At 43.6% G+C, this 22383-nt stretch overlaps 2 protein-coding genes across 2 annotated transcripts; both read left to right on the forward strand.

The window, feature by feature from the left end:
* Window positions 1–1521: 1521 nt before the first annotated feature.
* Window positions 1522–19788, forward strand: gogo (golden goal). Its single transcript, XM_064685033.1, has 10 exons — window positions 1522–1848; window positions 7997–8401; window positions 10135–11484; window positions 11657–11787; window positions 15929–16159; window positions 16217–16529; window positions 16587–16754; window positions 17731–18007; window positions 18061–18523; window positions 18590–19788. Exons 2-10 carry the CDS (start codon window positions 8254–8256, stop codon window positions 19487–19489), a joined length of 3981 nt encoding a protein of 1326 aa, XP_064541103.1. The 5' UTR covers window positions 1522–1848; window positions 7997–8253; the 3' UTR covers window positions 19490–19788.
* Window positions 13810–15806, forward strand: LOC135430382 (cilia- and flagella-associated protein 157). The gene has a single exon (XM_064685042.1). It carries the CDS (start codon window positions 13921–13923, stop codon window positions 15727–15729), a length of 1809 nt encoding a protein of 602 aa, XP_064541112.1. The 5' UTR covers window positions 13810–13920; the 3' UTR covers window positions 15730–15806.
* Window positions 19789–22383: the final 2595 nt, after the last annotated feature.

Raw genomic sequence — 22383 nt, forward strand, 5'->3', positions numbered from 1 at the left:
ACCTCTTCTTCCGACAGGCGATAGGTATAAAATGAAAAATACTTGATATATAATACTATTCTAGAAGCTACATGTCCAGTTTGGTGACTCTAGCTCGTATTATTTACCGAAATTGCCCAAAAGACAGGATTTCGATATCGATTTTTAACGATTACTTGGAAACGGGGCAAGTTATCGAATATCGAAAACAAACTCGATCTGCGCGGGGACTAAGAGAACCTACAGCTTAAATTTCAAGTCTCTAGCTCTTACAGGTTCTGAGATCCTTGCGTTCAGACATACGGACAGACGGACAGACAGACAGACGGACAAGGCTAGATCGACTCGGCTATTGATGCTGATCAAGAATATATATACTTTGTGGGGTCGGAGATGCTTCCTTCTGCCTGTTACATACATTTGCACAAATACATTATACCCTCTTTACCCACTTTCAATGGGTTCAGGGTATAAAAATAAACACATAAATAAATGTGATAAAGTGTGAGCAAATGTGTTTAAAGTTTAAACTATCCTTGTCATCCTGCACAGTTTGCAAATTATAAATGCTTTTCCTCCAGCCCGACAGCGTGTAAAAAAGGTTGCGGATTATTTACAAAAAAAAAAGGTAATTGGTTTTTCTAGCTGTTAAGCTTACTCAGAGATGGATGAGAGAGAGAGTCGTTATTTAATATATCAAAAACCACAGAAACTATGTTTGAGAATTAACTCAGCTTTTCACTTAGCACAACTTTGACTTAATAATCCTATCACAGGTACATATTTATTGCACAGACTCCCATCCAACAAGGACACGCAGCCATCTCCAGTCCAGACTAAAAACCAAACACAAAAGAATGTAAAGTTGGGCTGGATTTTTTTCTTGACCTCCTAGGCAAACGCAAATACCTCAAAAGTTTGGCTTAAAAAAGGAGCATTGGATTTGTAATTTGTTAAGCTAACAATTCACTTTGTCTCGCAGGGCTTCAGTCAGAGAGCTGCCCCCCTTTCAGCCCGTATATACTTATATTGTGTATATACTACATACATATATAAATGCTTTCATTTTTGTAAGCGTATCGTATAACAGCATTCAAGTACTTGAGGGAACAATGTTTTAAAAGGCTTCAGTGCATTTTGCATTCAATTGTAATTTCAACTGAAACTTCAACTAAATTAAGGCTACATTTGCGCGCGCCTCGAAAGTCTGTTCCGTCGCCAACATCTAAATAAGCACTTTTATGGAGGTTATTTTCTTGGTATAATAATTTCACATTTAGCTCGAATAAGTTTTTGCTTTTGCTCACTTTCACCGAGTCGTTTCACTTTGCTTGATGTATTTTTGCAGTCGGTTTTCGTCTTTCCACTTGAAGAACTTCTAGTGTACTTAATTGCATAAGTTTTTAGTTTACACTCGAGTTGAAAGGGAACTTTAAACATTTTGCTGAAAGCAATTCACAGCTATTTGTATTTTTCTGGGTGAACATACGTTCCGAAATTCAAGTCTCTGTGACAACTTTGTTTCGAAATAAGCACTAAAAATAATAAAAAATAATAGATAGCATGATTGCTCTTCTAAGAACTTATCTTAACTAGAAAACTAGCCTTGGGCATATATTTATATATGATTAAAATCACACAGATCGGGCAACTTGCAGGAGAAGAAAACTTAGCACCAAGTTAAAGATAAGACCCATCAAAAACTGGGAAAAATAATGAAATAAAAAAATAAAAAATAATAGATAACATGATTGCTCTTCTAAGAACTCATCTTAACTAGAAAACTAGCCTTGGGCTTATATTTATATATGATTAAAATCACACAGATCGGGCTACTTGCAGGAGAGCAAAACTTAGCACGAAGTCAAGGTAAGACAACATTCTTTGACATAAAAGACTGGAATTTAAAGAAATAATATTAGCTCAGAGTTTGAGTTAAATAAAGTTGTCTTCGTTTTAAGCAAACACTCAGCTTGGCTTACAATAATGTGAAAAATTCCTCGCCTCGCGTAATTTACAGGATAATAGCGCTTGGCTTAAGTCCTTTCTCTGTTTACACACACGGAATTTCGAAAAAATCAAATATTCAATTTACATGTGTGTCATAAATTCGACTGCAATAAAATTCAATCAAATATTTCATTACAATATATGTGTGTACAAAAATTTAATTTAATTCTGGTGCCAGTCGACGGCACAAACATAAATCGCACTCACTCTGCTCCTCAGCCCCTCCAACTCCCTACAACTCCCTCCAACTGCTGCTCTCGACTCCTGCCAGGTGCCGAGTTGTTGTTGTTGTTGTTGTTGCTTCCTGGTTTCCGGGCTCACCTTGGTTTCAATCTCATTTGCTTGTCTTCCGCTTTTTTCACCCATTCACCCACTGCTTATTTATGAGTTGCCCAGAGGCTGGGCCCGTCTCTAAAGTGTTGTCTTGATAAGAAGGTGCCGCCTATGATGTGTCTGTTGGCGGCTCACATTTCGGCGCGTATTCAAATTAGATTTATACGCCGCAAATTTTACGGCCAAATAACATCAGCTGGCGGCAGTTGGACCCTGGTCCAGCCAGGCTGATTACTTTCGGCGTGTCCCAATTACTAGTGGAAACAATATTAAAATATTTTATAATTTTATTCATGAGCTTGCACGAATTTAATGAAAGAAAAACGGAATGTCCACTCTCATTTGCCATTTGCCTGTTGAATGAAATCAAGAGCGTGCAAGTGTTTTTATACACTTCCTGCTGGCACTTTTAACTTGTTAAACTCCTTGGCATACCATGAAATCGAGAACTCTTTGTTGTGTCACATAAATCTATACTAATTGAATAAAGTTAGTACAGCAGAAACAATAAAATCCTTTTTATTAATATGTTGGCAAGTGTATTTAAAAGTCGTCACCCCTAAAATATGAGTGTGCTCTTGTTCTGAGTACCATAAATATTTGCATATATTATACGTACTTTTAATTCAAGGCATGTTTGGTTATTAAGGGAAATCTTTAAATAAATATTTTCTAATTATGCAAAGTTTGCATAAAAATAAAATAAATGAAAAGTAAAGATATTCAAATTGTATTATTATTGTATAGCTTTTGACCGCCTGTCAATGTCGCGACTTTTTCGTTTAATGGAAATCCATTCTCTGGCGCCAAAAAGTCGGCTTTAAAAATCGACGAGTCAGCACATATAAAGGGAATATGTCTATGTATATCCAGCTGTTTGGCTGTCAATGGCATCTAATGAAGTTGGTCGGCTATTGGCATAAATCTAAATAAATAAACATACATACCATAAGCATGTAATGTATTCGATATCGAGCATAACAATCACTTAGATGTTGCCCCTCCCCCCGCCGCCCATGGGGACGCGTCGCTTGAAGGGATTCGGTTCGCAAGACAAATATGAATCTGTGATGTGATGGTTGTTTTTTTTTTTTGGTCTCGTCGAGTTCTTAAAGTAGTTTTTTTCGCATCCTGATTTCGCTGTTGGCCTACTTATTTCGCATAGTTTCATCCCCGCTTAACCGCAATTCAATTTCATTTTTTTTTTGTCGTTGTCAAAAGCGGGAGGTTTTTTATCTGCGTTTCATATTTTTCAAAAATCGATTGCTGTTCCGCACTTGGTGGAAGTGTAGAGCCTTCGAGCATAAATTAATATGTGAATTACATATTAGTGAATAAACTAAGCTGAAACCTCAAACTGTTTGCATCTCTCAAAATAATTTAATTAATTGCAAACGCTTTGTGCGTTGAGCCATAGAAAGCTAAAGATAGCCCCACATAATGCCGCCACATAATGCCTATGTGAAATGGCTGAAGATTCCGATGTATTATCCTTTGAAAAGGACTTGACTGCACATCCGAGATCTGGAAAGGCAATAACAACGTAATCGTATGCTCAGTTGTGCTGGAAAAATGTTGTTGTAGCCACTATCTAAGTTTATGGTTCAGTCACTTGTTTCAAATGGTATCCAAGACGTTGTCTTTTGAAATCAGAGGCGTACTTAACATAAGTAAAAGGGGTGCTTAAAAGTCTTTAAGAACAGATGTAGAAAACATTTGAGCTTATATTAATAACAAGTAACATAGACGAATTATACGAATTGTATATAGTCTAGAGAAACATATTTAGGAGAAAGTGAAGCTATAATTAAATTAATTGCTAAAATAGATACAATAGTATAGCTTGAGAAATATAAATATATATAGATGCACATAGATAGAGATATTTATGGTGTGTCTTATTTGTGTCCCTCACTCATTTTGGATTTACATATTTAAGTTAATTTTTTTAAAGTTTTTGTGAAGTTGTTTAATATCTTTTGAGAAACCTGCCCTGCCCTGCTATAAATTTCGTAACTACGCCCCTGACATAAAGAGAGTGTCGAGCATAGAAGTTGTTGATTTGCCAACTGCTGTCGCTACTCAAATATTGAGTAGTTGAGCGGCAAACTCATAAAGCCTGAGCCAAAGGTAGCCCAAGGAGCTCACGCAACCGCCCAGCTGTGCGCCCAGCTGGGGTCTGGGGCAACAACAGAATGTCGAGTCGAGTCCTTTCAGTGTCCGCTTGCATGCAATCCAAGCATTCGCCTGCGGCTGTCTGGCCACACATATGTGCATAGAATGTACATAGAACATTGTAAATGTTCGCATTTGTTGCTTTTTTCTCTTTACATTTTATGCTTATTTATATTTCCATATGCCAGCCAACCCCCTTCAACGCTTTAGCCGTCTGAGTTGCTTTAAATGGACCTCAGTTGGAGCCAACTTTGGCTCCTACCTGCAGCCGTGATATGGCGACAGCTACATAAAGTAGAAAAGCAGAAAATTGCGGCGAATAAGTTGAACCGTCGGACTAGTTGGTGGTGGTGCGAAGTGCGCTGTGGGCGGTGCTGAATGGGCGTGTCAGTTGCATTCGCACAGCTATTTTAATATGCCTCCTCTTGACGTGCAACTCTTACTTAGTTTTGATATGGGAGCAAAGTGTGTGGCTGTTGCCTTAACTAAGCAGCGGAAGTGCTTAGCTGTCGACAACCAGCCAGATAGGTGTGGTGGAGGGGGTGGGGGGGGACGTCCACAGGCACCTCATCTGGTGCTCGTATCCGTACTCGCTCTCATCTTCTCGTCCTTCAGTGTCAATCGCTTTGCGGAGTGGAAGCTTTTCCGACATGGCTGCTGTTGTGGAAAATCCAGTGCCACATAATTTGCCGATAATTTGTGTTGCACTCGCACCCATTTGTTTCACAACTGAATGCACGTCAGAAACACATGGAACGAAACTTAAAAGCAACTGTAATTAAAATGAATGGGTCTGGCGGGGACGTACATCCGTGTATATGTGTGCAAGTACGGGTCATTGTCACGGAAACAGTTGATAATTTGATATCAATGCAAGTGCCAATCCCCCAAGTAATCTGTTCTCTAAAGTCAATTAAAACTACAATGGGTGAGGTTTGAGAAGTTGCCCGTGCTTAAGCCAAGGCAAGCACCACGGCGTATGCGTAATATTCTTATTACTGCCCGTCAGCTGTTTTTACTAGTTACACATATTATTCTGTTGCTTTTCGCTTGGGTCAAGTGTGGCTTTGTTATGTCTACTTATAAATAAGCTCCCCTTGAGGAGCGAAAAGTGCTACTTGCCCTCGTTCCTACACCTGCAGCTGTCACTGTGCCGAGTAACTAGTCCTATTTAAAGCTTTGAAATGTAGTTTAAGGTTAAGCCATGAGTGTCTAAAGGAGACAGACGCACAAAAGGGCCAATAAATATTGTTATATGATATACTAAGAGATAAATTGTGCTCAGGTCTACATTTTCTTAACATTGTTATTCATATGTAAATAGTAAAGAGCTGAATAGAGTAAGAGCAGGAGAAGAGAGAAGGAAAAGAAAGAGGATTAAAATGAGAAAGCGAGCTTGAAAGCAAGCATACACACACACACACATACACACACACACACATACACACACACACACACATAACACGCACACAAAACACTTATAATCAAAGCTTGCAAAGCTTACTTGATTTCATGAGAATCGCATAGTAGGGCGATAATTATACTATTTGTCTTTAAATTTGCAGCACAGCTTACTTTAATCACATAAGCCGCATTGATGACATAATAACGCTATAAAAAATCCATTAGGGATGTAAGCATTTTAAATATTTACATTTTGTCATGAAAATGAAAGGGGATACCGCATGTGGGCTAGTAAATGGACTTTTCAATGCTATCTACTGATTAGAGGTAAACAGAGCGTGTAAATGTTTGAATACGAATATTTGAAACGAACGTTTCCCTTTTCCATTTTTTCTCTATTTCTTTATGCGGTTGCCTTTTGCCGCATTTCAGCACTCGGGAAAATGCCACCCCCGCACAACACACAAACACAGACGTCTGTAAAATGCGCATAACACGTTAAACTCGAGGCACAAAGTATAATCGAGTAAGGCGAAGGGCGGCAACGCGCCCGCGAGCCACACGCCAACTGGCCCTGCAAGGGCCATGCAGGGGCATTGACATTTTGCCTATCGAACTGCCCTCGCAAACACAACAACAACAACAACAACAATAGCAACAACAACCGAAGGCTTGGCACCGTTGGCAATTTTGCAGTCGCATTTGCTTTGATTTTCCATGCTGCGACAGTTCTGGTCCCGGTCAGAATTAGGATGCAGATACACATCCTACAGCGATGGGCGGTCCACAGGGCCGCTCGGCCGAGCACAGTGCAGTTAATAGTTTTGTGTCTTTTGGGGGGGAACCCCATGTCGCACATTATAGACAGATTTACGGCAGAGTCCTTGTCCCTGTGTTTCATCAATATTTATGATGATGGTGGTGCCACGGAGCGAGATTTGGCAACTGGGTAGTGTAAAATGTGCAATTGATTGTAAATTTACGACTTTCACTTGATCATTTTGCATGCAGCTTTTACACACACAACGCACACAGTGTGACCAGAGCCACGTGCACTTAATTGATATCGATTGACCGATAATCGATAAGCCTTAGTGGGTTCACATAGTTCTGGCTTATTCGTATTCCTATATACCGTTTGTGGGAAGAAATTAAGTTTATAACACAAAGAGTTTTAACGATATATTAGGCTAGTACAAAAGAAATGTCTTTAATTACCTGCACACTTTAAACTGTCATTTCGATAACAAATATCGATTTCTTAAATCGCTTTTTTTTCTTTTTTGAAATTCTCCTGTCCTTAACTGAAGCCGTATATACACTTAGCTGCAAATTGTTGAAATTCCCGAATATTTTCAAATTTCCTGTCGTCTGTCGTCGGGCTTCAGTATCATCCCCCTTGTTGTCGCTGCGAGTTGGGCATGTTGAAATATCACCCTGTAGCAGCACGTGTGCCCGACTGGACCAACACGCATTAGGTGGTCGCTAAAACAAAATTAGGGCATCTGAAAAGATGACTGGTGCCTAAACAGATAGGCCAAAACATTCGAGAAAATGAACATACGCACGCGATTGTAATTAATGACCAGACACAGCTCAATGACAGTCGACTTCACTAATAACCTATGAACCATTAGGTTTTAAAGGTTTGCAAATGGCTGACTCTGGTATTCGAAGGGAATATATTGCGGTTTTCAAAAATATACAACATTTTTGGTTATTATAGTTCGGCGTCTAGCTGTATACATTTATCTCTTTATAAACTACCAATGTGTTGTATATTTTATAAATAAAGAAAATTAAATAGTAAAGTTATTAAGGTTCCTTGGAATATGTTTATTTGATTTACTTTCTCTGCGAAAAGTTCAGCCCTACTATTAAAGAAGTCATAAATATAAGAAAACAAAAAGCACAAAGCGATAACAATAAATAACACACAGAAATAAAATACAGCCATTATTTCTTTCAGTGTATTGTAATCTTCTATATTTTTATTTTTTTTTTGTAAATTGAATTATTAACACAAAAATGCTTGCTGCAATTACTTTGTCCATTGTTGGATTTGGTTTAACGTTAATTTTTCTCGCAATTTCAGATGTTCAAATGTTGAGCCGAACACGGTTGTCCCTAAGTTCTAATGGAAAATCTCTAATCGGCCAGCAGGCAAAAAAAAAAACACAATACACAATAAATAACAGAGCCGGGTTGAAAAAACTGCTCCGTTGAGCGACCGCTGCCGCCGCCCACCGGGTGCATGGGAAGGCGCTCAACTGAGCCACAACAATAACGGCTCAATTCGACGCACCCAAACCCACCCAAGAAGAAGGAGCAGTGGCATCCAAGACGACGACAATGGCGAGAAGGAAGCGTACCAGAAGGAAAATGGCAACGAATCGTAAACGGAAGAAGACAGTTGGCACGTCAGCATCAGACCTCATATCCGTAGTCAAGTGGAAGATTATGATACCATCAATAATGTTCCTGCTCCTCTGCTGCACAAGTGAGTGACAGTTCCCGTGGCAAGCCAAATGGATGTCTGAATCTTTAATTTCCCTCTGCTTGTATAAGTGTGTCGGCTTTTGCTTTTCTCTTTTTCTTTTCTTATACCGAGTTTCGCTTACATCTATCATAAACTAAGGCGTAATTTGTTCTAGCATTACTTTCAGCTCTCTTTTTGTTCCCAACTGAGTTATGAGCTGAGCTATCCATAGAGTTGGGAATGGGCAGAGAATGGGCCTTTACTCTACTTATCTAAAGGCTGATTTATGAAAGAACAACAAGCTTCGACTACTTGGTGTCGTAGTTATGTAAAAGATTACTTAAGGCACCAAACACAGAAAGTCAGTATCCGTAATACAGTGAAAACTCTCTAGGGTGGACACCGATTGTACACTCAAGAGAAGTGTCTACCTAATAGAGGGAGAATGGATATAGTCTGGTTTATAATGGTTTGCGAGAACTTTCCGAGAGGGTGTCCAAGGAGGAGTGTCCATTGGAAGAGTATTCACTGTAGCACAGCAACTTTTACCTAGCAGCTACAGGAACATATTTCCATCAACAATCCTAATAGAGGGGGAATGGATATAGTCCCGTTTATAATAGTTCTTGAGAACTGTCCTAAAGAGTGTCTAAGGAGGAGAGTTCACTATAAGAGTATTCACTGTATATACATTATCCAGCACAGAAACTTATTTCCATCAACCATCCGTTTATCTAGCAATTAAACCACTTTGAAGTTTTCAAGTTGTCTCAACAGTTGGAATAAAATGGGGTCCCCCTGTAACCCCTCGAAGTTAAGTTATCTGTCAACTCGAACAATCATCAAACAGCAATTCACTCAATTGATTCAGCCACATGTCTTAATTGAATCACTGTCACTTGCTCTATTTGCTTGTTTCCCAAATAGATTAATTCGATTAATGTTTGAACCATAAAAATAGTGAACTGTAACTTTTTATAACTAGGGAATAACATTGGAAGTTGAAGGAGACTGTGGGTGACTTGTCTGTTTAGTGGTAATCCAAGCTGAGCCGTGGAGTGCCACAAAGTTATCCTTCCAGTGACCCACCGGTCGCTAGGGTCTGGTTGTTCATGGGCTCGCAGTCTGTTGTGATAGCGACCGGAACACCGATTAATTTGGTCACAAGCTGGAGACACAGTTGGACTATTGTAAAGAATACAATTTCGCGCCCAACATCCTTCTTTAAATTGCGCTGTGGTGCGAGTCTAGCCCCCCGAGAGTGGTTGCATAGGCGGAGGCCCTAATGGCGATAACTCAAGTCCAGGCTGTCGTCAATTTGTAAAGTGGAGTACATTTTCTTAGGCATCTATCACATTTTAATTGTATGTATGTTGTTATTCCATAAGATGCCACTTGATATAAATCAATATACATCTGGTTATTAGGGGCATTCGTTTGATTCCAATTGTTTGGGATGACACATTCACCTATAAGAATCTAACAACAATGCTGAATGCAGAGTTCTGGCAGTGAAATCCGGTTATAAGAGGTTTCGCCTATGCGATCTGGGGAGCACTTAATATCACAACAAAGGGGCGTCAAACGGGGACGGGGGTTGGGTTTGAGGACGAAGCAACTCCTGATGTCAGACAATAAGAAATAAATTACAAAGGCTTGTGCATAATTCTTATCTTTCTGTACTTTTCATGTGGTGATTAATTTGTTCGTTTGTGCCTCTGTTGTGCCACGACTTGGCTCGAATTCAACAAAAGGTCACGTGCTGGCGGTACGGAGGGGTCGCCTGATGTCCCCGAGCACATTCACTGCACTCAGCGGCGACCTGCATGTGCAGATACAGTTCAGCGGCGGCGAGGAGGAGGACGAGGAGGGACGGGCTGGTGGGAGCAACACAACACGGCTCCAGCCTCAAAATCACAATATCACAGACGGCTATGTTGACGCCCACTTGAGCACTGACAGCCCCGGCGCGGGCACAGGATTGCAACCAGGCACGGGAACGGGCATGGTGAACACGATAATGAGCACTTTAGTCATTAGCAAAATCATTAATGATGCAGCGACAGCTGAGGGGGAGCTGCAGGCTTCGAATGGCACTGGCCAAAGCAACAGGACCAACAGCAGCAGCAGCACGAACCAATTGGTGCTGCAGCGCAGGCGCAAGGAGGTTGTCCAGAATATTCCGCTCTTTCCGGATCCGCGTCAGAATATCACGCAGGTGACGGTGCCGTGCCAGACCTTTGTGCGTGGCGGCCTGTACGAGATGCAGGTGGTCCGAAACCTAAAGACGACCCTCAATCGCAGTGACCCAGGTCGACCGGAAACGTTGACGACAACCACCTTGATGCCGGCGCAGGATGAGCGTTTGCTGCAAACTCTGGACGTGCGATGGCCCAGTGCTGAGATGCTGGTGAGTCCCGTGACCTTGCGCACCTATCCCAGGGCGCCCGTGAAGGTCACCCTACGCTTTCCGGAGGTCAACTGCGAGCGGGCGTTGCACGGCTCTGCACAACCTTCGCTGCCAGACTTCTGGCTGGAGCTGGTCTACTGCGGCAAGGAACGCACCTGCGCCTACAATATCGCCAATGTGTCGAGGTCGAGCGTGCTCTTTGCGGAGCAGGTGCACGGCTTTCCCAAGTTCAAGGCCGTCGAATTGGGCTGCGAACTATTTGGCCTGGCCGGCAACTATGCGGTCCAGCTGCGGCCCATGATCACATCCCTAAATGTGCCGACCACGCGGCGCATGCTCAGCGTGGACTGGAGCGATGAGTTTGTGTTCAATGTCTACGCGCGCAGCATCTTTCCCTGCGATCCGCATTCTGGCGTGGGCGTCCTCTACGAATACCCCGGCTGCATACTGGAGCAGGGTGATCGAGTGCGTCTCTATGCCAAGCTGCGTGCAGATGTCGCCTCCCTCAAGCCGCCCACCTCGCTGCACTACGTCGCCGAGCAGAAGGTCGTCAAGAGCCAGCACTCTCTCTACTTCAGCTGCGATTTGTTCTCCGAGAAGTACGTGGAGTACTGCTTCGTCTACGTTAGCCAGGCCATTTCCGGCGCCGTTGCGGATGTGCGCATGGACTGTGTGCCCACACTGCCCGTCAGTGGTAAGATAAGCTCCAGCATCCCACACTCCCTTCTGTTCAGACCTTGGCACACAAATAAAAGCTGACTTCGAGCCAATTAGCATTACCTTTACCAGGCACACATGAAAATGGGCTGCTAAGCTGCTTTTGGTTAGCACTTTTGTTCTTACTAATCTCCTTAACTATTTCACAGATTCCGATACGGGCGGCTGGGGTGCTTGGAGCGAGTGGACACCTTGCTCAACCAACTGCCTGGGCGGCACTCGCAATCGCTATCGATTCTGTGATTCGCCGCCGCCGCGTTACGGTGCCAAATTCTGCGAGGTTCGTATTTAAGTCTATCTATATAAGGTATATATTTAGAAATGGGTTTGTCCTGGCTGGTTGATGATCGAGGCACAGCCTAAGCCGCAAGAGCTAGGAAGCGGACATTTTTTCCGAAACATCCTTTGAAATGTTAGACAATTCGATCTTCAAGTGGAGGAAATTGTGTGAAAAACATGAACTGCGCAAGCTTACGAGAAATCATGAGACTGCCTTGGCATCTGCGCGTCGAACCAACAAGCAGCGGGTCGCCGGTTCCAATTCATCAGTTGTGTATCATTTAATTCGAAGTTGACGCGAACTACTCAAACATATCTAACATTACCCACTTGACCCGGGCAACGCAGGCTAATTTCTTCTTATCTAATCTAAAAGTTTCTCCATTTTTTATTCTCTTTTTTTGTTTATCTCTAAACGCTTTAACTAAACCTAAACCTCTTTGGTGTAGTCCATAATTTGGATACATGTCGAACTTTCGCTAGAAACTTTTGCTTTTTAGCTCTGTCTATAAATCGTGTAGACACAATTTATATAAGAACACGTACACACACGCACACACACACACTCGCACACACAAGTACTATTATGTTTGTATCAAGTCTGGCCAACAGTCGGGTTCATGATTCAGTTCATTCTTGCCTTGGTATCCACAACTAGAAGCTCCCATGCTCCCATAAAGCCATTGTGCCGACAAAAAATAAAGGAAAACGAGAAAGAAGGGCTATCTTCGGCACGCCGAAGATTAAATACCCTTGCAGACCCAACCTTTTCATAATACTCATAGTGAAGATATTTATAGTGCTCACAGGGAAAATAGTTAATGTCGAGCATGGTTAAGATAAAACAACATAAAACAACTTAAGTTTCAACCGATTGTCCCTATGGCAGCTATATGATATGGTGGTCCGATGTTGATAGGATTTTGCCTATATATGAGGAGCAAAGTAAAACAAATAAATTCCGAGTCTGGTCAAGATATCTAAATAAATAATATATATACTTTATGGGGTCGGAGTTGTCTCTTTCTGTGCGTTACACATTTGACGACAAAATCATAATGCCCTCTGCAAGGCAATAAAAATGTAAATGTGCGCTGGAGGGGGGCGTGGGGCTGGCGGAGAGGACCATCGCTGGCGGCCATGTTTTTGTTGTGCTGTGTGTCTGGCAGAGAGTGTTACAATATTGCGACACTTGCTCCAGATTGCGTTGGCAAATTTACAACGTTTGCCCGAGGGCGACCGGAAACACCCTTTCTAAGTTTTGCAGTTGTTTTTCCTCTTTTTTTTGCTCTGCGAACTATGTAAACTTATCTGCATATAAAACAAATGCATAAATGAATTTGTCATGGGCTTAAGATGATAAATTAAAAGAATATACATTTAATTTTGATAGCAAGGTTTTATGTTATTCGAGCCACTCTGTAGTTGATGCCACAGCAAGTTTTGAAGCTCTGGCTAAAATAAAAGTATATTATTTTCTGGGCTTAAAATTATAAGTTAAAAGAATATACATTTAATTTTGGTAACAAGGTTTTATGTTGTTATGTTATTTGGGCCACTCTGGAGTTTATGCCACAGAAAGTTTTCTTTAAGGGAAATGGAGCTCTGGCTAAAATAAAAAAAAATACACAAAGGAGTGCTCCAGTAAACCTTTGTTTTTGGTCTCGACTATTGTTGTCTTCACTCCACTTCATTATCCAGAGGGAAAAAATTTGCGATTGTTACACCTGAATTCGAAAGGAATGCACATTTGCGGAATTGCTTCTGCTTTACTTTTCACATTATTGTTTGGGAACAATTGCTGAAGAGATTTTTTAAGGATAATGAAAGATTTTATAGTGCCAAAGTTTTGATGCCTTTGGTTAACTATTTTCTGGAAGACTGTGGCTTAAGGATATGCAATTATTTGCCAGTGCAGCCTTGGTAACCAAAGCTTTTATTAAAAATCCCAACCATCGAAACAATTTGGTGGCAAGCTTTTTGCCTTGGCAACCGTTCGACTAGATTTTGTTTTGGGGGAATTTCAGAAAGTCAAAGTCAAATCAAATACAGTAATTGTTTGAAATATGGTTTTGTAAGCACAAAATTGAATACACAATTGAACAAGGAGCGTAATTAAAAGAAATCCATCAAAATGCCGCCGAAAGCTAAAAAGGCAGCGAAGGGGAAGGCGAAGAGCACGGAGCTGAACAAAATGACCCAGGTGGATCGCACCTTCTATGAGCTGCAAATAACCGATTTGAACCAGAAGTTATCCCGTCTGCGATCCCATTTGGCCAGCTTGGATGAGTCGAATGTCATTATGACGGCCAAGCTGCAGGATATTGACCATGACCGCACGGATGTGGCCGCCCATTTGGAGCGCACGCTGGCGGAACGCAACAACTCGATAACCGAGCTGGAGGAACGCCTCGTGGAAGTGTCAAAGGTACGCGACGAGGAGAACCAAGCGGCCCAGGAGAAAATTGCCGACCTGGAGGGCAAATACAAGGCGATGCACGACCAGCTGACCTCGGAAATAAAGCTGCTCAACGGCAAGCTGAACTCCTTGGATGAGTTTCGCATACAACGCGATATACTCCTTGCCAAGTTCGATGATCAGGACATCGAGATAAGAGATAAGGAGAAATCACACAAGGAGGCGCTCTACAATATGGAACAGGCCGCTGTTGTGGAGAAGGATGCGCTGAAGAAGGAAGTCGAGGCCAAGCTGCTGCAGGTATCCGAAGACTTTACCCGCTCTAGTGAGATTCGCAATGCCGGCTACACACGCCGACTGATACGCGAGAACATTGCCCTCCAGAAGGAGATCGATCTGCTGGTGATGTCCCAGATCAAGCTCCAGCACCAGTACAACAACCAGAAGGAAAAGCACAAGGAAATCATAGAGCAGTATAGCGCACTGGACCAGATCAAAAACGAACTGGTACGCAATTCTATCAACAAGATCAAGATCATCGAGAGCCTGACCAACAACTATGAGAGGCTCAAGTGCAAGTACGTCGAGGCGCTGCAGTACCGCCGGGCATATGAGGAGCAGCTGGAGGCCGATAAGCTCGTGGATGAGAAGAACAAGGATGCCGGTGCCAAACTCAAATCGCTGTGCAGGCGCATAGAGAACATGACGTTGGAGAAGCGTCATCTGGAGGCGGTGCATGACCAGCACGAGGGCGAGATATTACGTCTGCGCGGCATTATACAGGAGATCAAGGTGACCGTACGCGACGCCATCGTTAGCCAGCAGTGCATCAAGCTGTTCCCGGAGAGACTGGAGGAGGCCAATGTCGATGAGCCCAGCGTCATCGAGGAGGTCAGGGAGGAAGCGATTTCCATGAATAAACTTGCGCGCATTGATCTGCTGTCCACGCTGATGAACATCGTCAGCTCGCACTCCGCCGAGCTGCCACGCACGCCGTCCGTGGAGACCATCAGTACCGTCACCTCGTCCCTGTATACCCCCGGTAAAATGGGCTTTATGCAGCACAAGCCCAGGCCGGCTGTCTGCGATCTATTCGAGACAGAGGTGGTCCAACATTTACAAGATCTGCAGGTGAGGCTCCCAGAGTGTCTGCTAAAGGGCCAGGTCAAGGATAAGGATGCCGAGAAAGTCGACGATCGCCTATCTATAATTGATGTCGAGTTCGGCACCACCCTGTACGTGTCTTCATCGCGGGAGGATGATGCCATTGAGGCGGAGGAGGAACCACTCGAGGAGCCCGAAGGTTCCAGCAGCTCCGTCTCCGTGAAGAAGGCCAGCAGCGAGGGCAGCGCTCCGCCACCCGGCCCCATACCTTTGGCCAAGCCAGTGCCCGAGGAAGTCATCAAATTGGCCGAAACCAAGTCCATGCAGAGCATGACGGCCACTGAGCTCGTCTCCAGCCCAACAGTCGAGACTGAGGAAATGGACGAGGAGGATGAGTTTGAAATCAACCTGTTCTACTAAACACAACCGTATGCATTCAATAATTGTTATATTTTGTTTTGGCCAAACGATTAAATAAAGGGTATAGACACTCGAAATCCGGGTAACTTTTAAATAAAACCCTTCCGAGGGATTCCGTAAATGATAAGTGTAGGAAAACGTAAGAATGAAACCTTTTTTCTCTGCTTTAACAAATTGTTTTTCTGTCTGATCCTTTTAGGGCCAATCAGTACAAACGGAAAAATGTAATAAAAGCATTTCGGATACCTGGGACTGCATCTATGAAACAAGCGGCAACATCCTGACCAAGTCGAATGTCACCGAGGTCCATCAAGAAATCGGTCCCGGCTGCCGCTGTGGCTGCATTGTACACCTTGGCTCATCCAAGCCCAAGCGCATAATAGCCGGCGCCACACAAAGCTGTCCCGGACGCTCCTTTTGGCTAATCCAGGTAAGCTCCAGATCGTCAAATCCCCTGCTGGCATTAACCACATCCACATATGGACAGGTCGATGGCGAGGCAACCATTTCACTGCAGCTCAGCTTTCTGCGTCTGCCATGTGGGACGCAGTACATTAAGGTGCGCGATGGACCCTCGCTCTCCTCCACTCTGCTGCTGGAGCTCAATGGAGATGCCGCAACTAGACGACCCGTTGCTGAAGCTGCCAGACATATTGGGCTGCCGTTAGCGGCCGAGTCGACTGGAGCACAGCTGCTGGTGGAATTTTATTCGGGCGACTTGACCGCAAATGGAACATCCAGTGCCGGCTACGATGCTGCGTCCTGCACCGGCGGCTTCATGGCCAACGTTAAGCCCTTAGGTAGCTGCAAATCGAATGTTTATGGAAAATTAAATTCATACCCGTTTGCTCTTCCAGGATCTAGAAATGTGACCAATAGCACCACGGTTCTGGCGGCCACGCGTCTATCTGCCAAGAGTCGCACCCACTTGCAAAAGAAGTCTCTGTCCAAGATGCAGTTCACCCTGATCCATCTGAGCGCCATGGTCTTTGCCACCATTATAATAATAATAAGTGCGCTTTTAGGTTAGTCAAGTAATTGATAAATGGGGCTTACATTTAATACTTAGAAGGAGAGAGAGAGAGAGAGAGAGAGAGAGCTCGTAATATCTCAGGGAGAAAGCTAGTAATACCCCAAGATACCCAAAATACAAACAGTTTCCGCATTCAGACAGACGTACATCTAATAAAAAAATCTAGCGAGGTGTATAGGCCTTAAAGGGTAGATTAGATTACAACTAAAGTTCCTTTTGTTAGCAAAGTTTATTGGAAATATTTAAAATGTTCAAGATCTCCGACAAGGAGATCTCAATGAGCAGTCAGAACTGCTCCCCCCGAGCTACTGACTAGAAGACTCATGCGATCTTCCCCTGTTAGTCCCGAAAAAACGGTCTCTTTTAGTCGCCTCATACGACAAGCAGTGACATACTGTGGTGGTATTCTAATGCCCGCCAACCACACGGGGGACACAGAAACTCGGCCAAACGGACGGACAGACAGCCTGAAAAACGGATCGAAAGACAGCCTGACAGCCCGACTGACTGATTGACTGATTGACTGACTGACTGACTGACTGACTGACTGATTGACAGACTACTGACTGACTGACTGACTGACTGACAGCCTGAAAGACAGACTGAAAGACAGATTGAAAGACAGACTTAAAAACGGACTGACTGACTGAAAGACAGACGGACTGACTGACTGAATGCATGACTGACTGACTGACTGACTGACTGACTGACTGACTGACTGACTGACTGACTGACTGACAGGCTGAAAGACAGACTGAAAGACAGATTGAAAGACAGACTGACGGACTGAATGCATGACTGACTGACTGACTGACTGACTGACTGACTGACTGACTGACTGACTGACTGACAGACAGACTGACATGGCTCGATCCACTCGGCTCGTGATTAAGAACACATGTGCCCGAAACGAATATACCCTTTTTTATGTACACATTTTCAATGTCACGTGTCATTCGACTCAACAGGTGCTCAGTACGTGGTGCGGTATCGAAAGTATCACCTGGCAGTGGCACGTCGACAGGACGAGGGCTCGCAGCTGCACACACCGCGGGCATCCTTGAGCTCGCTGCACGGACCGCCATCACGGGCCATTTCAACGACCACGCTGCTCTCCGAGGTGATATACCTGGTGAAGCTGCGACCCAAACGTCAGCTGCGGCACTCCATACTGCGCGAGAGCGCCGATGTCGAGAACGTGAACCATGAGACGGAGTTCAAGGAAGACGAACAAATGGTCAAGCGGTGAGTCTTGCCTAATGTCCAAGTACGTTTCTCATCAATTGTTATGCCTGCAGCGAGGAAGTGCCGGCATTCGGGAGTACTGCATCCATGATGACGCTGCGCAATGAGCACGCCTCGTTGACGTCGCTCTCACCAGCTCTCACCGACAGTCGCAGTCCCGCAGTTGGCTCCCCGTCTTCGGTCGAACCGGAGCTGGAGCTGAGGCTGGAGCAGCGTCTCGATGAGGAGAAAAAGGAGACTAGCACGCATTCTCCGGCAGAGCCCGTGAGCTGTAAGGACAGTGCCAAGGACTCGGAGTCCATCATCTCGTCGGGCATGAGCTCCCTGTGCAATAGTCCACCTCTGAACAGCAACAGGCTGAGCAAGTACTCGGATCGCTATGATGCGGTCACTCTGAAGCTGCTCAGCTCCCGCCTGGACGAGAGTCTGCGCGACGCCGGTTCTCTGAACTCCGGCTCCGGTTCGCTGTGCCTGGGTCGCATGGGATCACGCAGTGTCAGCACCTCCCTAACCAATGTAAGTCTTGACTTGAATGGGTTTAAAACGGGGTTAACGAATCTCTTCGTATCTCTTCAATGGCAGGGCTGCTACTCGCCCGCAGCGAGCGTGGTCAGCACGGCGACGATACGGACGACCAGCAATCCGAAGGAGTCTAAGGAGAAGCAGAATCGCAAGAAGCTATTGGCGCGACCGGGCTCCGAGTTCTCGCTGGGTAACCAAGAGGAGCTGGAGCTGGACTATTACGATTACAATGTGATCAATGCGGGTGCGGCACCCGGCTCCTATCTGGGCATGGATCCAGCCTATTGCATTTGGATACCGCCCTTCGAGGAAACACCAGAGCGCGAGGACGAAGACAAGACGCCGGAGCCCACGTCATTGCCCGAGGAGACGAATGCAGGATTTGAGGAAATGGAAATGCGAATGCCCAAATATGGTCACTATTTATGCCCGGGCAGCAAATCCACGACAACGGATAATACGCCCAGCTCCGAGGAACGCTCCTTGCCCAGCAGCCAGCAACAGTCCAAGGCCACCTCGCCCAGCGAGACAGTCCAGAGAAGCACTCCAACCAAACAGCCAACTCCATATATGTCCCGCAAACAGCGCCGACAGGCCAGGCAGCAGTTCAGACTGAATGCAGTTAGTTCCGGCTATGAGTCCGAATCCGGTACACTCCGTCCTAGCCAAGCATCCAAGCACGAGGCGGAAATTGTGGCCGTGCATCAGAGTCTTAAGCAGACGGACGGCGACCAGGATTCAAACCAATCAATGACCGGCTCGTACGTGGAAAAGGAAACCCTTGTGGAGAAGTCGTCACGTGATCTGCAAGAATACCTCCACCTGGACGACATCCAGTTCGCCGACGAAAGCGGCAGTGATTATGAGGCAGCCACGCTCAAGCAGCAGGTGGCACACGCTGCGACCAAGACCCTGCTGGACAATACAAGAAGGACGAAATCGAAAGAGGCTGCCGTGTAAGGAGCCGCTCGCCAGCTGTTGTACATAGAACGGGCGAGCAGAAGAAGAACATCCAAGTTCACTTAAGATAGTATCTGTTACGGGTAGATACATATATCAGCAATACGAGTATAAGACCACCAATAGGTTAGAGGCAAGCGTTATAATGTAGATCTAGGCATTCCAATAAAGGACTTCAATTATAGATTCGAGTACAGCTCAAGTGGTTTAAAGATCGTTTAAATTCACGATAATTAACAAATAATATATGATATATTATGTATATAAGTGAAATAGAATACCTAGTCATTTAAATTTAAGTAAAAGCTTTGGCCTCTCTGGTCTTTTATTTATAATTAGAAACTTTTGATTGCGGCCTTTTTGTGATTACTCATTTAACACGTTCACCTAACAAAATCTAGTCAAAATTATTTATGCAATATCCATTTAGGTTTTTTCTGCATTACTCTAACTATTTTAAACTAGCTGTACTTAGTTCGTAGCTTATATACAAAATAAACGAAAATAATAAATCAAAAATGTATAAAACGAGTGTTGCTTCAGCCAGTGCTGAAAAAGGTTTAAATGATTGTTAACGGTTATTTTTAGCATAAAAATCGGTTTATTCATAGAATAAACTACACAAAGCCTTTAAAGTCTGTAGAAACCTTGCTCGAGCTGTGCAGCTAAGCATGGTTCCTACAGAACAAAGAGGGAAATTGACAAAAGCAGTTTTCCTGCGACTTTCGATAGGGCAGGAGACCACCGCTTGTGAATTTATATTGCGAATCGTATGGTCTATCGCGATCCGCTTTAAAGACTTGCCTATTTTTGATGTACGCCTTCAGCTCTTGACGCCTCAGCTCCTCCTTCATTTTAGCAATCAATGGATTGTCCACAACCGGCCTATTTCGATAGAGGGCCACACAAATGCCACACTCGCATTTAATCGGAGACTTCGGCTTCGGTTTTGGCACTTCGGTTTTACTAATAATCGATTTAACTGGCGATTGTGATTTACGTATCGGTTTGATGGGTTTTGGAGTTTCTTGAACTTGGCCTGGCAAATTGTACGGATAGTAAAGGAACTGCTTTAAATCGATATCATCAATGCTTATATTTTCTAAATTGGGCAGATCCATTTCGCTCTCGATATATTGCTTGATTTTATTATATCTGGAACGGTAATCAATTGTAGCATTCGAAATGATAGCGTTTATTGAGTGCGCTTTGTGGATTGACTTCACCCTTTCGTTTGCCTGACGCCGCTTTGTTCGAGTTTCCTCAATTGTAGTTTGTTGCCTTGTCGGAGGTGCCACGAAATTGATTTTCGATCTGTGAATCGATAGATTATTTTGAAAGCTTTTCAGTGTCATTCGATCCCGGTTTATTCTTTTTAAAATTAATTGGTATACCCTAGGTTTAGTTAGTGCCGCCAAGCTTGGTCTTTTCGGAGAATTAAGAACAGCGACAATTGAGTCTTTAATGAGAGGTGTTTCATACAAAGTACTTTTTATCAAACTCTTTTTTCTTTTTTTCTTGTAATGATGTTTGAAGTAATCGATTACATCGTGTAGTCTGGAACGTCGGAAATATCTCCTTTTGTTAGCTTTGCCTAATGACTTTCTGCTCTTCCTAGTATACCTTTTCGTGCCATTGCTTTCCCTTGGTTCGATTTGCTTTTCACCAAATGATATAGCTGTTTCATTACTGGAGAAACGTTTTTCATTAATACTGTCTTCAATTTGTATTGTTGTTGGACGACGCTGGCTTTCATCTGTTTTTATTGTTGTTTCGGCGTCTTTATGTTGACGATGTTTCTTCTTCACATTGATCGCACTTAATGTATTTTCCTTATTTATCCGACTTTTTTGCTTCACGATACTATTATTTGAGGGCTTTTCTTCTTCATTTCCGTTTTTTAGATGATGATAATGAGGTATGTGGCCTTTATTAATTGCATTTTCCTTATTTCTTTCTTCTTCGTTTAGACGCTGGTTTTTCTTTACCTTCCCAGTGGTATATTTACTTTCTTTGTCTTTATTTCGATGATTTTTCTTTAAGGTCTTACCTTTTGACTGACGTGCCTTTCCCTTTTCCAATTCTGGCGTTATATCTGCTTTCTCCTTAATCCTCGGAACGCTTATTTCATTTAGCATTGTCTCGATGGAGGTGGCCAAGGGCATTTTTGGGACCGTGCTCTTTTTTTCTGCTACTTTTGCCAATGGAAGCTTGTAAACTTCAATTATATTTAATGCAGGAGTTCTTGACAGTTCATCAACCGGATCGTCGGGCCCGAAAGTGAACATTGGTTGAGTTTTCCTAAATTTCACAACATGCCTCGGTGGGTCGAAAGGCCTGTGTCTAGAACTCTGTAAAAGCGGGTTAATGTGCTGTCCAATTACTGAGCTTTTTCTGGATTGTTTGACGGGATTTGAATCGGGCACTCGGGGCACTGTATATTTAAAATACACATTATCGATATCATTTATAGTTACAGTTCCTTTCGGTTTTCTTGTATCAATCGCTTGACCCAGGTTTTTATTGTTCATTAGTATATGAAAAAATTCGCCTTTGTTTTGTTGTATCTCAGAGTTCTTCTTTTGCTTGGGCAACTTTTTTACAGATATCGAAGACTCCGCCAAGGGTACTTTAAGAAACTGGTTTGATGGCGGTTTATATACGAGTCGTGCATTGGATCTATTTGACCCGGCTATTGGCCAAGCGAGTGATTTGCTATCAGTTTTCCCGATTTTGGTCAATAGCCTGGACACTATACCGAGCTCACACTTTGATTTGGAACTTTCCGAAACTAGTTTACGGATTGGGGGCATCGCAATTTGGAATTTAGATTATTTACCACAGAAGATGCTAACTTATTGACGTTTTTCCAACAATGCTTAAATTATATGTTG

Source organism: Drosophila montana, unplaced genomic scaffold (genome assembly GCF_035044405.1).
Source record: "Drosophila montana isolate Dmon_TW-CO22-7 unplaced genomic scaffold, ASM3504440v1 contig_3003_1, whole genome shotgun sequence".
Classification (NCBI taxonomy): Eukaryota; Metazoa; Arthropoda; class Insecta; order Diptera; family Drosophilidae; genus Drosophila; species Drosophila montana.